This window comes from Microcaecilia unicolor, chromosome 3 (assembly GCF_901765095.1).
Source record: "Microcaecilia unicolor chromosome 3, aMicUni1.1, whole genome shotgun sequence".
Taxonomy (NCBI): domain Eukaryota; kingdom Metazoa; phylum Chordata; class Amphibia; order Gymnophiona; family Siphonopidae; genus Microcaecilia; species Microcaecilia unicolor.
Genome location: NC_044033.1, coordinates 504,559,769 through 504,577,293, shown reverse-complemented (window position 1 = coordinate 504,577,293; position 17,525 = coordinate 504,559,769). Strand labels below are relative to the sequence as shown.

Genomic DNA, 17,525 nt, shown 5'->3' with positions numbered 1-17,525 from the left:
AAAACGTTCCACTGGGCCAATCTCGCTACTTGAGTCCGCCTTTGTAAGAGGGAACACAGACTACAGTTCTGGGGACGGTGCTCGGCCCCCAGACACTGAAGACACGAAGAGTGCCTATCAGTGAGCGAGATTACCCGGGCGCACTGGGTGCACTTCTTGAAGCCGCTGGAAGGCTTCGATGTCATGGGCGGAAAAATCACGCCGGCGAAGTCAAAATCCGAAATGACGAATTTGGAGCACCAAAACTTTAAGGGAGAAAAAATCTCGACCGAGGCCGAAAAGAGGCCTACCCCGACAACGAAAGAAAACTTACCGGGGCAAAAACTGGAAATACGGGAAGGGGCAAACGAAACCCAAGAGGGTTTCCGGAGCACTTTCTGAACGAAAAGAAACTTTTTCCGAAGAAAAAACACGTCGATTAAAATAACGGACGCGCGAGGTCGACTCTCCGGGGCTCAACACGGCAAAAAACACAGCCGTACCGAGTGCGGACGAAAGAAGACTGGCCGGCTCGAGCCGGTTTCGGGCGGGAAGACGGCCGCGCATGCGCGGTGCGCGTGGGCGCGCGAGAGCTAGCAAAGGACTTTGCTAGGAAGATTCCGATTGGAGGGGCTGCCGAGGACGTCACCCATCAGTGAGAACAAGCAGCCTGCTTGTCCTCGGAGAATGGTGTTTCCACTGTTAAGATTAATGTCTTACTAGTACTAGAGAGACAACCTTCTCAGGAGCAAATCCAATATTGTAGAATTCTCTACCAGTCAACATGAAACTACTGAAAATATGGTTCTTTAGAAGTGCTTTCCCAACTTAAAATGCATAATAGCCTCCCCCTACTAGTAAGTCCCCGAACTTGAAATACACACAGACTCTCGCTACCATAAAAATGTGTCAGCCTAGTTGATCATGCATTACTATTAACCTATGGGTTTGGTTGGTTCAGTCCTTGGTTTTTGCCTTAGCTTTCAAATAGGTCTTTCTGTGTTCAGTAGCTCGAGGTAGTATCTGCACCTCTTTCTCATTAGGAATACCACAATGTTCCATCCTCTCACTCATCCCTTTCATTCTTTTTCTTGCCCTATTGGCAAACTTGTTTCGGTCCCTAGATGTCAGTGTTCATGTACCGCTTGGTATTTCTCATACCGGAATTGGCGATCGCCAACACGGTTATGTAAGCCACATTGAGCCTGCAAATAGGTGGGAAAATGTGGGATACAAATGCAACAAATAAGACAGAAACACAGACAGGAGGGAGTCAGGACTAAAAGTTGCCAAGCAGCCACTAATAAAGAACACAGACACAAGACAAGGAAATGCAGACCAGAAACAAGACTAGGAACTAAACAATAAAACCAAAGCTAACTACACACAAACAAACAAGAACCAGGCAAGAACTCAGAATAAAACTGGACTAGGCATGAACCCCAGTAGCTCTAGCACCTGAATAGTGATTCGAATGGACTGTAGAGCACCTGCCTCCGAGGTGCTCTTCACTAACCAATCGTCAAGATAAGGAACACATGCACTCCCAGTCTGCGTGGCGACTCTGCGACTACCGCTAGGCACTTTGTAAACACCCTGGGCGCAGACGCCAGACCAAAGGGCAGTACACAGTACTAAAAGTGCTGTGTTCCCAGCCAAAATCGAAGATACTTCCTGTGAGCTGGGAGTATCGACATGTGTGTGTAAGCATCCTTTAAGTCCAGAGAGCATAGCCAATCGTTTTCTTGAATCATGGGAAGAAGGGTGCCCAGAGAAACCATCCTGAAATTTTCTTGGACTAGAAATTTGTTCATGGCCCTCAGGTCTAGGATGGGCCGCACCCCCCCCCCCCCCCCCCCCCCAAATCTTTTTCTGGACAAAAAAGTATCTAAAATAGAATCCCAGCCCTTCTTTCCCTGGTGGAACGGGTTCAACCGCTTGGGCCTTCAAAAAAAGGGGGATAAAGTCTTTAATCATATACGTTTATGAAACAATGCAAGGACTTGATATATGGCACTGGGATTTTTTGCAATAGCAGGTTATCAATAAAAATCAAACAAAATAAAACATGGAAAAGAAAATAAGATGATACCTTTTTTATTGGACATAACTTAATACATTTCTTGATTAGCTTTCAAAGGTTGCCCTTCTTCGTCAGATCGGAAAAGATTTTTTCCGATCTGACGAAGAAGGGCAACCTTTGAAAGCTAATCAAGAAATGTATTAAGTTATGACCAATAAAAAAGGTATCATCTTATTTTCTTTTCCATGTTTTATTTTGTTTGATTTCTATTGATAACCTTAAGAGTGGACTAACACGGCTACCACACTCCTCTACTTGCAATAGCAGGAAATTCAAGACACATCTCCATTTCCAGATATTTAAGGTCCATCCTGCTGTTCTAATTCTTTACCTACTGCACTCAACTCCTGTAATAGACTTGATGAAGTAAGGGCTGGACCCAAAGAAGCACTAGGCAGCTGAAGCAGCAAGCAAGGACTGGGATTCGTGGAGGGTGCTTCCTTACTAACATTTCCTCTGACAAACACACCCTCCACAGTAGTAAATATTACAAAATGACTTGTAGAGACAGCAAAGTGATCCATAAGGCCCCAAAGGGCAGTAAATGCCCCTCTGGTCATGCCCCTTCAGGCATCTGACCCTGGGCCACATTCTGCAACAATTCAATGCAGCATCAGATGCTTGAGAAGAGTTCTCCCGGTAGTTCCACCTCCTCCTCTAGCAATCCACAGCTAAACTAAAACTAAACTAAAGAACATACTTCTAATCTGCAATAACTTTATGGATTCTATGCAGTTCAAAGATAAAGCGAGAACCAGGCATACCTGGGAAGCTGCAATCAAAAGCAGAAAATAGTTAACACGAAATTAAAATATAGCCTACATTCAGACCCTCAATACTTCTCAAATAAACATGTTTTTAAAAGCTTTCTGAACTGTAAAAGGCCTGCTCTATTTAGGATAGCACAGATGTCTCCATCAACTTCTTCTATGGCAATCCAATGCCTTTAAACGATCCAGAGCAACCAGTAATGTCGTCAGATGCTCTGAAGTACAGTGGGGGAAATAAGTATTTGATCCCTTGCTGATTTTGTAAGTTTGCCCACTGACAAAGACATGAGCAGCCCATAATTGAAGGGTAGGTTATTGGTAACAGTGAGAGATAGCACATCACAAATTAAATCCGGAAAATCACATTGTGGAAAGTATATGAATTTATTTGCATTCTGCAGAGGGAAATAAGTATTTGATCCCCCACCAACCAGTAAGAGATCTGGCCCCTACAGACCAGGTAGATGCTCCAAATCAACTCGTTACCTGCATGACAGACAGCTGTCGGCAATGGTCACCTGTATGAAAGACACCTGTCCACAGACTCAGTGAATCAGTCAGACTCTAACCTCTACAAAATGGCCAAGAGCAAGGAGCTGTCTAAGGATGTCAGGGACAAGATCATACACCTGCACAAGGCTGGAATGGGCTACAAAACCATCAGTAAGACGCTGGGCGAGAAGGAGACAACTGTTGGTGCCATAGTAAGAAAATGGAAGAAGTACAAAATGACTGTCAAGCGACAAAGATCTGGGGCTCCACGCAAAATCTCACCTCGTGGGGTATCCTTGATCATGAGGAAGGTTAGAAATCAGCCTACAACTACAAGGGGGGAACTTGTCAATGATCTCAAGGCAGCTGGGACCACTGTCACCACGAAAACCATTGGTAACACATTACGACATAACGGATTGCAATCCTGCAGTGCCCGCAAGGTCCCCCTGCTCCGGAAGGCACATGTGACGGCCCGTCTGAAGTTTGCCAGTGAACACCTGGATGATGCCGAGAGTGATTGGGAGAAGGTGCTGTGGTCAGATGAGACAAAAATTGAGCTCTTTGGCATGAACTCAACTCGCCGTGTTTGGAGGAAGAGAAATGCTGCCTATGACCCAAAGAACACCGTCCACACTGTCAAGCATGGAGGTGGAAATGTTATGTTTTGGGGGTGTTTCTCTGCTAAGGGCACAGGACTACTTCACCGCATCAATGGGAGAATGGATGGGGCCATGTACCGTACAATTCTGAGTGACAACCTCCTTCCCTCCGCCAGGGCCTTAAAAATGGGTCGTGGCTGGGTCTTCCAGCACGACAATGACCCAAAACATACAGCCAAGGCAACAAAGGAGTGGCTCAGGAAGAAGCACATTAGGGTCATGGAGTGGCCTAGCCAGTCACCAGACCTTAATCCCATTGAAAACTTATGGAGGGAGCTGAAGCTGCGAGTTGCCAAGCGACAGCCCAGAACTCTTAATGATTTAGAGATGATCTGCAAAGAGGAGTGGACCAAAATTCCTCCTGACATGTGTGCAAACCTCATCATCAACTACAGAAGACGTCTGACCGCTGTGCTTGCCAACAAGGGTTTTGCCACCAAGTATTAGGTCTTGTTTGCCAGAGGGATTAAATACTTATTTCCCTCTGCAGAATGCAAATAAATTCATATACTTTCCACAATGTGATTTTCCGGATTTAATTTGTGATGTGCTATCTCTCACTGTTACCAATAACCTACCCTTCAATTATGGGCTGCTCATGTCTTTGTCAGTGGGCAAACTTACAAAATCAGCAAGGGATCAAATACTTATTTCCCCCACTGTATGTCATCCTCCTCCTGCAACCCACAGCTATATGTAATGCAGCACAGATCTCGCTTCCTACTTGATCCACAGCAATGTAATACTTTTAAAGGTTCTGGGGTGCCTAGTGCTGTTGTCAGATGACCAAGAAAGGTTCCCCTGTTAAGCTCTAACTCCTCCCACTACAATATACAGCTCTAGGCAGGGCAGCATAGATCTCTCATCTTTCAGGATGTGTATTCACTCACTGAAGAATATTCCTTAGCATGTTTAATGGTAAACACTTTTCAATGCTATGCAGTTTAAATCTGAAAAGGATATTGCTGAATCTAATCTAATCTAATATCCTTTCAAAGAAGGATGTTTAGAAAATTAAGAGAATGTCTAAACCTAAAGTTTGCAGTTCTTCCAAACATCTTTTTGATTAGGATTAAATTTTGTCATACATTAAATTACTTATATATAAACCACAAGCAAACAACTGTGTCTGCCTGGGAAATATGTGAAAGGGTAAATCCTCCCTACAAGTAAAAAAAACCACAGAGAGAGTTAACATTAGATACGGCTCGGGCTTTTGATCATTTTGTCTGCTGAGACTAATTAATCAGGACATGTTTGATCTTGTACTGTGAAATCATGAAGGAAATTTAGAATACGAACAACACACATGACAACACTTTTTTCTAAAGCATGAGAAAACTTTAGAAGAGAACCATTTCTGCTACATAAAAAAGGCTCATAGGGAAAACATAGTTTAATTCACGGGGGAAATAACCACATACCCTTCTCCACCGATTTTTGCTATTTTTAGACGGAAATCCACGGAGTTCAAATTGGGAGGCTTCCATTTCAGAATGTCATTACATCGACCTGGCTTGTATTTCTGAAACAGAAAAGTTTCATAAATGTGAGTTCCATTACAATTAGTAAAAATGCCAATACTGTATGGAATTTTCACTTGCTCACCCTGTATCTATGCAGCAATCACTTAAGACTACATCTGCTATGGTTATACTTCAGAGAGGTTGATTCTTTCAAAAACAGGATACAATTATGCAGTGTATGTAAATTCATTGTATATCCTGCATTGACGGAAAAAGGTAACCAGATGTAGATATTATGGGGGCAATATTCAAACAGTCTAAGTACAATCTCTGTGGGTACTTTGAACCTGCAGACCCAGCATCTAAAAGACACTACGTGCTGTTTTCCTTTGAAAATTGACCATGGGTAGAAAGGACCTATAGACCTAGCACCTGCTTTCTCTGCGGGCTGTTTTCTGCTGGTAAACAATGCACATGGATTGAAAAATCTAATTTCTGTGTGCTGTTTTTCTACACCTCTCTGAACACGCCCACAGGAATACCTACCACAATCTGCTAAAAGTGTGCAAGCTACAGAACCCAGAATGTACTTTTAGTTGGAGTAAGAGAAATTGGGCATTATCCTCTGTTTATTTTTGTATCACAGATCTTTATTAAGGGGGTATAGCCAGACCTCGCGGTGGGGGTGGGGTGGGGTGGGGGGCACACATTTTGGTCTGCCATCCCACTGCCGCCCCCCTTCGCCCTGCTGTCACACTACCGCCCTGCCACTCCCCACCCACTGCTGCAGCAAATACCTTGGTTGGCGCAGGTCTCCAACACCCCCAACTAAAGTGTTGTCCAGTGCCGCCGCGTTGCCTGCCTTGCTCTGTCTTCCACTCATGTCTTGCACGCTCCTTTTAGTGAAATTGAGCATGCTCAGTTTCACTAAAAGCAGTGTGCTAGATGTGAGAGGAAGACAGAGCAGGGAAAGCAATGCGGCAGCGCCGGAGACCGGCGCTTGACAATGCTTCAACTGGCGGGGGCTGGGGACCCCCGCCAGCAAACCAGGGACCCACAAGAAATTTGGGGGGGGGGGGGGGGGCCCAGGCCCTACCTAGCTATGCCACTGAATAAGGGTGAGAGTAAATTTAAGTAGGAAATTTGAAATCATCACAGGCTCTCAGCAAACAAATGCCAAAATCTGGATGGACACTTACTTAATATGGCTTTCTTTCAGTATTTGCTAAGAATTTAATTGCAAAAAGACAAGACCTCCCTGCATGGAGTAATACGAGACTCATTTGTCAAACACCTAAATTGCCACTCACTGAGCTAAACTCTCACCTCTCACTAGCATGTAAGAGAAAAGAAGAAAAACAATCATGACAACATCCATCTAGGTTTTATTATGATAGTAGTTAATGAAGAGTCTCTAGAAAAAAAAAGAAGCTTGTTTACATGTTAATGAGGAGTGACTCATACTAAAAAATAAACCAGAAAAGTATGCTTTCGGCATGGGAAAGAAAATTTGCTTTTAATTAGATGGGCATCCCCGTACCCACCAAAAAAAGTTATGCTAAGATAAACTGGGAATTAAATGTACAATCTTGCTTATCTATCAAAAAATTATGTAAAACACAATACACAAGAGTTGAAACAACGAGAGAAAAAAAGCCCTATAGCTTTAAATGCAGGTATGTCAATATTTCTGCTCTTTGGGCATCCCCAGTAGAACCTATTTGAAGACAACATAATATTGGTATTTGATATTTTGCAGACACTTAAAGTCAGCTGCACATATCTGCTGATTATTTTAACACTTTCTGTCGTTTGAGAATTAGTTTCTTTCTCCTTGTATAACATAACCAGTCATGACTAATCATCTCCCCTCCCTTCCAATTATATACTTCACTCGAACTCAAAGGTTAAGTCAGATTTTGGAAGTACAACTGCAAAATTTTAAATAAACACTCATACCTTGCTGAGCCTTACACCAAATGCCCATGATAACTGAGCAGTCTTAGCTTGAACCCCATCACATCCAACACACTGGTAACTAGGATGGCTCCTACACGTCTCCAAAACAGGACGATCTCTACCGCTGGCTGCACCTCATGTCAACTATTTTAGTTCCAATATAGTATCTAAGCAAGGGTACCCTCTAGCAGTTGTGGCTCAAACCAGTGAATGATCATCACCTTTCCACCAAATCTTTAGCCTAGGGAAGCCTTTACTGGCATAGTTACACCAAACACATACCACTACAGGCTTCTGCCATGCCTTCAAACTAGGAGGTCCTCTACCATCAAGACAGCAACCTGTTCACACCTGCTTGGCTCCTGCTGAATTGTCCAGGCACAGATACCCTTTACCAGTCATAACTACATCCAAGTACGTGCCCACTATCTGGCTGACCTAATAAAACAAATTTCGTTTTATCTTTATGAGAATTTTTATTTTTATGTAAGCCGCTGTGGATCTTTGTAGGGAGTATGTTGTTGATAAATATTGAGACTAGATTAATGTGGACTTTATTATTAAAGTATCTATTTATTGAATATAAAAGAACGAATACAGATAAAGCAACGCAACTAGAATACACAAAGTACTGAGAATACAGAAAGTTACCTCTAGTTCCCAAAGCTCCCCCTATTCGCGTTTCACCAGTTAAGAATCAGATGAGCACCATTATCGGCTCGAAGTCTGACCTCTTATGACCCCAAACCCATCCCCCTACAACCCCTGTATCCCACCTAATTAATGAAGGCATCTAGGATAACTCTGCATAGCATTCAAAACTTGGCTGTGTGCTATAGGAGATATGGAATATAGATAGGGCTCCCAAATGGACAGAAAATGCTTTTGTCACTTGGGGTGTTTGTGTGGACTTTAATATACTACAGTGTTTTTAGATAATTACACATTGTTGACAATTTAAAAGCTTTTTTTCAAAAACACACACATATTTTATAACATGGATATTTCAGTGCTATGACTGTATACAATTGAGCCATGGTGCCTTTGATCCATGCGATTGTGGCAGTCTCTCATTTACAAATATAGTTAAAATATTTCTATACATATCTAGCTGTAATAGCTTCACGGCTTGTATCCATCAATAGCAAATTAAATCAATGACATTATTTAAATGTGAAGCAGGAGTTACATGAAGAAATGTACAAAGGTGCAGGTAAATAAGAAAATGGGGAAAGCCAGAAGCTTGAGCATATGGGGAAAGGAATGGCAAGCAGCAAAAAGGAGATTTTAAGGGCCCTTTTACTAAGCCAAGTAGGCGCCTATCCACCTTATAATTGAAAGAGAAAAACGCCTAGATTTCGACCCAAATCGGGAGATAGACGTTTATCTCACAAAAACGAATAAATCGGTATAATGGAAAGCCGATTTTGGACGTTTTCAACTGCACTCCATCGCGGAAGCGTACAAAGTTGACGGGGGCGTGTCGGAGGTGTGGCGAAGGTGGAACTGGGGCGTGGTTATCGGCCGAGGAGAGATGGGCGCCTTTTGCCGATAATGGAAAAAAAGTATGCGTTTGTAGCTAGAATTTAGGGCACTTTTCCTGGACCCTGTTTTTTCACGAATAAGGCCCCAAAAAGTGCCCTAAATGACCAGATTACCACCAGAGGGAATCGGGGATGACCTCCCCTGACTCCCCCAGTGGTCACTAACCTCCTCCCACCACAAAAAATGATGTTTCACAACTTTTTATTTTCACCCTCAAATGTCATACCCACCTCCCTGGCAGCAGTATGCAGGTCCCTGGAGCAGTTGTTAGGGGGTGCAGTGGACTTCAGGCAGGTGGACCCAGGCCCATCCCCTCCCTACCTGTTACAATTGTGCTGCTTAATGCTTAGTCGTCCAACCCCCCCCAAACCCACTGTACCCACATGTAGGTGCCCCCCTTCATCCCTTAGGGCTATAGTAATGGTGTAGACTTGTGGGCAGTGGGTTTTGAGGGGGATTTGGGGGTCTCAACACACAAGGGAAGGGTGCTATGCACCTGGGAGCTCTTTTACCTTTTTTTTTGTTTTTGTAAAAGTGCCCCCTAGGGTGCCTGGTTGGTGTCCTGGCATGTGAGGGAGACCAGTGCACTATGACTCCTGGCCCCTCCCACGAACAAATGCCTTGGATTTATTCGTTTTTGAGCTGGGTGCTTTCATTTTCCATTATCACTGAAAAACAAAAACGCCCAGCTCACAAATTGTCGAATAAAACATGGACGTCTATTTTTTTCGAAAATACGGTTCGGTCCGCCCCTTCACGGACCCGTTCTCGGAGATAAACGCCCATGGAGATAGACGTTTTTGTTCAATTATGCCCCTCCACTTGCGCCTAACGCTCGTCAATTTTGAGTTACCGCCCGGCTTACATGTGGCCCTTGTGGTGATTCCATTTTTGATGCGCGCCCACTACGTGTGCCGGAAAATATTTTTATTTTCTGGCACACAAGCGGTAATCAGGCAGTAATCTGCATTTTACGAACGTAGCCCATTACCGCCAGGTTACTGCATGAGACCTTACTGCTAGGTCAATGGTTGGCGGTAAGGTCTCAGACCCAAAATGGACACGTAGCAATTTTCATTTTGTCGCACGTCCATTTTTGGCAAAAATTTTAAAAAGGCCATTTTTTACATGTGCACTCAAAAATGATTCTTCGCGCGCCCAAAACAGACATCTAAACTACCACAGGCCATTTTTCAGCACGCCTTTTTAAAAGGGTCCCTTAGAGTCTCTATATAAGTTTCTAGTATGATCTCATTTGAAACACTGTAAACAATTCTAAAGGTCACAGTTTAAAAAAAAAAGTGGTTAGGTTGGTGGACTTTGGTCCTGGGGAACTGAGGAACTGAGTTTGATTCCCACTTCAGGCACAGGCAGCTCCTTGTGACTCTGGGCAAGTCACTTAACCCTCCATTGCCCCGTGTAAGCCGCATTGAGCCTGCCATGAGTGGGAAAGCGCGGGGTACAAATGTAACAAAAACAAAATAGACACTATTGGAGATTCTACATGGAATGTTGCTACTATTGGAGATTCTACATGGAATGTTGCTATTCCACTAGCAACATTCCATGTAGAAGCCTGCGCGGCCACACTGGTGATCTGCAAGGGCCGACTTCTACATGGTAGTGGAATAGCAACATTCCATGTAGAATCTCAAATAGTAGCAACAGTGGAGGAGTGGCCTAGTGGTTAGGGTGGTGGACTTTGGTCCTGAGGAACTGAGTTTGATTCCCACTTCAGGCACAGGCAGCTCCTTGTGACTCTGGGCAAGTCACTTAACCCTCCATTGCCCCGTGTAAGCCGCATTGAGCCTGCCATGAGTGGGAAAGCGCGGGGTACAAATGTAACAAAAACAAAATAGACACTATTGGAGATTCTACATGGAATGTTGCTACTATTGGAGATTCTACATGGAATGTTGCTATTCCACTAGCAACATTCCATGTAGAAGCCTGCGCGGCCACACTGGTGATCTGCAAGGGCCGACTTCTACATGGTAGTGGAATAGCAACATTCCATGTAGAATCTCAAATAGTAGCAACAGTGGAGGAGTGGCCTAGTGGTTAGGGTGGTGGACTTTGGTCCTGAGGAACTGAGTTTGATTCCCACTTCAGGCACAGGCAGCTCCTTGTGACTCTGGGCAAGTCACTTAACCCTCCATTGCCCCATGTAAGCCGCATTGAGCCTGCCATGAGTGGGAAAGCGCGGGGTACAAATGTAAAAAAAAAAAAAAAAGATATTAAAAGGATAGTGTCAGTCCTGAGCACAGCTAATAAAATGGTTAACTGTCTTCACAATAAAGCATACGGGGGACTAAAAGATCCAAGCATGAATGCCCTGGAGGAAAGGGAAGATACAGCGACATCTAAATACTTGCAAGTTTTTTTAGGAGGTGGGCCTCCTTCAATAGAAAGGAAATTCTGGAACGAGGGATTATAGATTGAGATTGAATGGGGGTGGGGGGTAGACTCAGGAGTAATATAAGGAAATTTTTCGTGACAGAAAAATTTGTGGATGTATGGAACAGCCTCCCTAGTTGAACGGAAGTAATGAGGACAATATCTGAATTCAAGAAAGCATGGAACAAGCATACAGAATCTTTGAAAGGAAGGGACTGTAGAGCTGAGAATTTGGTATGGATTGAAGACTGGATAGGCCACATGATTCTTTTTCTGCTGTTATGTAATGCAAACACTACAAATAAATGCATATAGAAATTGCAAGAATGGTTTGAGATTCAACAATACTAAGCTAGTTTAACTTTCGGAATCAAAGGGAAACACTGGAGATAGTAAATTATATAAATATTTTCCTAATCAGACTAGATACCAAACTTGGAAGATAATCTTAGCTGTGCACTGATGTAACAGGCCACATATTTCTTCAGAAACAAAAATTTTTTTTGCTCATATGATGACTGAAAAGAACATGTTCCCTAACTGATGGTGGATTCAATGAATCAGTGCTTATTGATTTAACATAGATATAGGTTATCCATATAAATCAAACAAAATAAAATATGGAAAAGAAAATAATACTTTTTTTATTGGGCATAACTTAATACATTTCTTGATTAGCTTTCGAAGGTTGCCCTTCTTCCTCAGATCGGAAATAAGCAAATGTGTTAGTTGATAGTATATATAAGTGAAGCTTCAAAGCATTTCAATGACAGTCTAGCAAGATCTGGGTTTTCTAGCCCATTATAAACCATAAAGTTGTATTTCTCTGTTTATCACTCTCCTCTCACCTACCCACACCCATCCTGTTAGACTATCAATGAAATGAAATGCTTTGATGTACCCATGCGTACCTCCTACCCACCCCCACCTTGCTAGACTGTCATTGAAATGCTTTGAAGCTTCACTTATATATACTATCAGCTAACACATTTGCTTATTCCGATCTGACGAAGAAGGGCAACCTTCGAAAGCTAATCAAGAAATGTATTAAGTTATGTCCAATAAAAAAAGTATTATTTTCTTTTCCATGTTTTATTTTGTTTGATTTCTATTGATAACCTTTAAGAGTGGCCTAACATGGCTACCACACCTCTCAACATAGATATATAAAATGCAAATACTTGTGCATCCAGTCTTAATTCGTGTGTCAACGGTCTTCATTTCTTGAGTAATTCCTATGGTCCCCATATCTAATCTCTTTCTTTTCCCCATCCAGTCACTGGATAACTGCCTAAGGAATTCAAGATGACCAGGTAACCTGAACTAGAGTGTCCCTTGTGTCCTGGGATTATAGTAAAGCTACAAGATAACCCAACTATACACAGTATGAAACACTATTTTTTATTAGCAAGCGATACTCAGTTTTTAATACTACTAATTATATGTCTTTTCTTTAATTATTTAGAACATATTTTGTGCCTTTGGCACATTTACAAAATGCTGTTCTATTCGTGCAGATTATTTCTTTGTCTTGGAGAGCAGTCAGAAGGTGAGAATAGTTGTTCATTAAGAATGTACATAAATTTACAACTGTTAAGGTTTTTTTTTTTTAATGTATTTGGTAGACACCTAGATGTGCAGACTGGTAATTACAGCACTATAATAAAATTAAAGGTTTCTGACAAAAAAAAGTGTGACCCTAGGCAATCACTTTACATGCTCAATCTTTATAAATACCCAATTATAATTGGACAGTAATATTTTCTTGCTTCTCACCTAATCTCTTTGGAAACGTTATTGGGATTCTTGAATCATAGATACTAACCACTACAGTCCAGGTATTTTAAAATCTGATTTGAATATATAAAATTAAGATATTCCCATTATACAGTTTCAGTCAAGCCTTGATCCATACAATTCACTCAAGCCTCAATTCAGATTTGAGACTTAGAGAAAATATCAGGCAGAAACAATTTGGTTGCGTTGGGTGAATAAAAATGATCACATTCAACTTTACTGAAACATGACCCTGACACTCTACCCAACACTTGCTCTGCATTGGGGTGGTAGATCTTTAGAGCTCAAATGTCTTTACTCTTGACTTGTGAGGAGAGAATTCTTGCTTCTCTAGTCTACAGAGAGTCCTTATTTTTCAATCAAGGGGAAATAGAAAGGAGAAGAGCTCAGAACCCTCTCATTAGGGTACACATTATCAGTAGGGCTCCATTACATCAGCATTAACTCATACCGGCAAATATTCAGCTGGTGACAATCGGCATATTTTTAAAATGCTGTTATCAAATAGATATTCAGTGCCGGTTTATGTATGTGTGGGCACCAGCACTGAATATTGGGTGCTAAATATCATGGAAATAGCCACCGGAGCCTATGAGGACCCTAATTCATATTCAGCTGGGGCCCTCATAAGACAGTTATGCAGCCCTGGCTGAATATTGGCCAGGACCCACATAACTGTTGTTAGCCCTGAAAGCCACCCCCCCTTCCCGGCCTCCCAAAGAGCCCCTCCCACAATCCAGCAGTACCTTAAGCCCCTCCATCCTTGGAATGAGGTCCCCTCACCCCAACCCATGTTGGGGGCAGAAGTGACGCCCCCTCACTCCTGCCCCTTGAAGCAGGCATTTGCAAATGGCTGCCGCAAACTCTCGTGGCAGCTCACTGTTCTAAATTAACCTGCTTAGTTATGGGGGTGATGGCACTGAATGTTGCCAGCACCCGCATAACTCCAAGCTCCTCTCTAATGCCACCACCAGAACCGCCCTTGACCTGCCCACTTTCTTTGGTGGTGGTCAGAGATGATATTCAGCGCCACTGCCCACTTTAGTGCTGCTGAATAATGGTGGGTAGGCAGTGACAGGTAATTTAAGTGGGCAGGAGCCTCTTCTGCCCGCTTAAATCACTTTGAACATTGACCAGATAGTTCTTAGTTAATTTTATTTGATATACAACCTGTCCAACAAATATCCAAGTAGTTTACAGTAATAAATAAAATTAGGGGAACAAAAAGGATATAAGGCTATGAGAGATCAGGGAACCTAGATTACAACATAATTCATCTAAACTACAAAATCAACAAAATAAAAGCAAATCATTAACAGTATAATATTATAAACAATATTAAACCAAAATACAAAAGGGAGGACGTGTCTAAAGAGACAATACAGTAAGATATTACTAACAGTGACTGGAGGATACCGACATAATATCAAGTAAATAGAAATGTACTAGGAACAAAACAGTCTTCACAGGCATTAGGTTTAATCAGATTGGAAAACTATTATGAAATAGTAGGTTTTCAAAGCTGCTCTAAAATGCTTATTTGAGATTTCAGAACAAACGTAGTACAGCAAAGAATTCCACAAAGTAGGAGCAACCATGAGTGGAATGTAGTATCTGGGTGAATCCTATGATGGAGGGAACCATCAACAGGTTATGATTTAATGAATAAAGAGAACAAATGGGAGTATTAAGGGTATTGAAAATAAAAACACTTTGGTGGCTCATTTTCAAAGCACTTAGACTTACAAAGTTCCATAGTTACTATAGAAATTTATAAGTCTAAGTGCTTTGAAAATACGCCTCTGTGCGTACAATATCGAGGATCCTAAATGGGAGTATATACACAATAGGGAGCCAGTGTTCTTGGGAAAGCAAGGGAGTTACTCTATAAATGTGAAAAATGATTTTTTTTTTTTTAAATCAGAATGGCTAATTGTACATCAAAAGTGAGAGATTTATCAATATGACACCTAAGATCTTGGTAGTGTATTTTAGCATAACTTAACTACCTTGAATGGCAGGTAGCTGAATGTTGGTAAGGGATTCAAGGTGCAGGAATAATAGTGCCTCTCGTCTTAGATGGATTCAGTTTCATGCCATCTGAAGCCAGCTGTTAAATCAGAAAGGTGTTCAGGTGAATATGAGTCCACAGGAATCAGCAGCTGTATATGATCAGCTTAGATGAAAACATTTATACTAAAGATTGAATTAAAGTGCTAAGGGCACAAGGAAAATATTAAAAAGTAGATTTGTTAGTGAATCACACACAAACAGATCAGAAAAGATTTCTGGTACTTAGCTTTAAACATTTGGACCATGGACAGAGTGAAAGTTATGTAAATGGACCGTTCCCCTGATGCAGGAAACGAAACACTGGCCATGTCGGCAGTAGGTCCAAATGTTTAAAATTAAGTACCAGAAGTCTTTTCTGATCATTTGTTTGTGGTGATTCACTAATGAATATATTGATTTTAAAAGGATCTTTAATGGTTAAGTTTGCACAAAAGAACAAAGAAAAACTGGACCAATGATGAAAGTTAGCCATAGTGAGCAACGTAAGTGTCAGGCTCACTTTATACTGCTTCAGAAGGTCCATATAAATATTACACAGAAAATGTTGTGAGGTCTCTCCATATGAGCTGGGATCTGTATTTTGATGTTGATTTACTACAAAGGATTTGCAGTGCTGGATTTTTATAGATTTATGGTTCTAATACCCCCAGAGTTACATTGTCACCCAATAAAGACTTATACGGTCTGTTCCAGAGCCGGTGGTGGGAGGCGGGGCTGGTGGTTGGGAGGCAGGGATAGTGCTGGGCAGACTTATACGGTCTGTGCCAGAGCCGGTGGTTGGGAGGCAGGGATAGTGGTGGGCAGACTTATACGGTCTGTGCCAGAGCCAGTGGTTGGGAGGTGGGGCTGGTGGTTGGGAGGCGGGGATAGTGCTGGGCAGACTTATACGGTCTGTGCCAGAGCCGGTGGTGGGAGGCAGGGATAGTGCTGGGCAGACTTATACGGTCTGTGCCAGAGCCAGTGGTTGGGAGGTGGGGCTGGTGGTTGGGAGGCGGGGATAGTGCTGGGCAGACTTATACGGTCTGTGCCCTGAAGAGCACAGGTACAAATCAAAGGTACAAAAAGGTACAAAAAGTAGCACACATGAGTTGTCTTGTTGGGCAGACTGGATGGACCGTGCAGGTCGTTTTTCTGCCGTCATCTACTATGTTACTATTAAAAAGATTTAAGAATAAATCACAGCAGCCAGCCATAGAGAGTAACCACTTATAAAACAGTACTACCACTGAAACATCACAAAGTCTGGAAAAAAGCAGATCCTGATTCACATGATCTTTATATTTCCTGGTGCAGAATTCTATCAGTAGATCGAACTGCTCTTTACAATGTATTTTATTTCTTTGGCTATGAATGGTAAGAGGAAGGGGTTGTAACTTACTCCTCTAATGAGAATCCCTCTAATTTGCCTTATATGTACAAAATGTTTCACTATTTATATTAACAGAAGACAAAATACCAGACACAGAATATTAAATATTAAACAGAAAACAAGTAAGATATCTTGGGACCAGATATCTTATTATGGCCTCTAAACTGCCAACTCTCAAGACTGCTAATAATTAGATCTTATGTTTTCAAGGATATTATTTTTGCAGGCAGTGGCAATGATAAAGAGGATGGAATGGTTCCCTTATGAAAAAAAGAGGCTTAGCACAGGTGGGCTTGTAAAAGGTAGAGGTTTATTGATTCATGAGTAAGGTAGAACATGTTAACAAAGAACCATTATGTTCTCTTTCAAATAACATGTGTAGTAGACACTTCTCAAAACTAACCGGTTGGAGTTGGTATTTATGATTAAAACACAAACCAAAAGCCACATATATATGTTAAGAACCACCAAGTAAGAGAATTAACTGATACACTTTTTTTATAATGCAAAGTCAACTTGTGCAAATCATATCCATATCATCTCTTAATCAAAACTCTCAAAAGGAGTGGGAAGGGAGTTACTTGTATGAAGCAGCAATTACAGCCCTAACCACCGTACTGGGTAGACAAGATGGACCATTTTGGTTTTTAGACACTGGAACCACTGATGCCTTGCTGCTCACAATAGCTGCAGGAGAAGCAGACAAATGAAAATCTGCGAGAAAACATAAACCTTACTTATAATTGATGGGATAACTGCAAAGGAGACAGAATTTTAAATTTAAAGTGAAGCTTTGTAAATTGGATATAATAATCACATGTTTGGGTATGTAATTAAAAAGTAAAGGAGACTGATGGGATTACTGAAATATTGCTGCCATTAACCAAATGTCAGGCACATTAGAGATTCTTACAGAATTTATGACTGCATTGC

At 41.9% G+C, this 17,525-nt stretch overlaps 1 protein-coding gene across 2 annotated transcripts in view; it reads right to left on the bottom strand.

Moving 5' to 3' along the window:
• RNGTT (RNA guanylyltransferase and 5'-phosphatase) overlaps nucleotides 1-17,525 on the bottom strand; it is a 723,922-nt gene that overhangs the window by 228,045 nt on the left and 478,352 nt on the right. For both annotated transcript variants that reach the window (XM_030199106.1, XM_030199105.1), the window contains exon 13: nucleotides 5,411-5,511. In XM_030199106.1, the coding sequence (XP_030054966.1) occupies nucleotides 5,411-5,511 (101 nt within the window). The remainder of the gene's footprint in view (nucleotides 1-5,410; nucleotides 5,512-17,525) is intronic.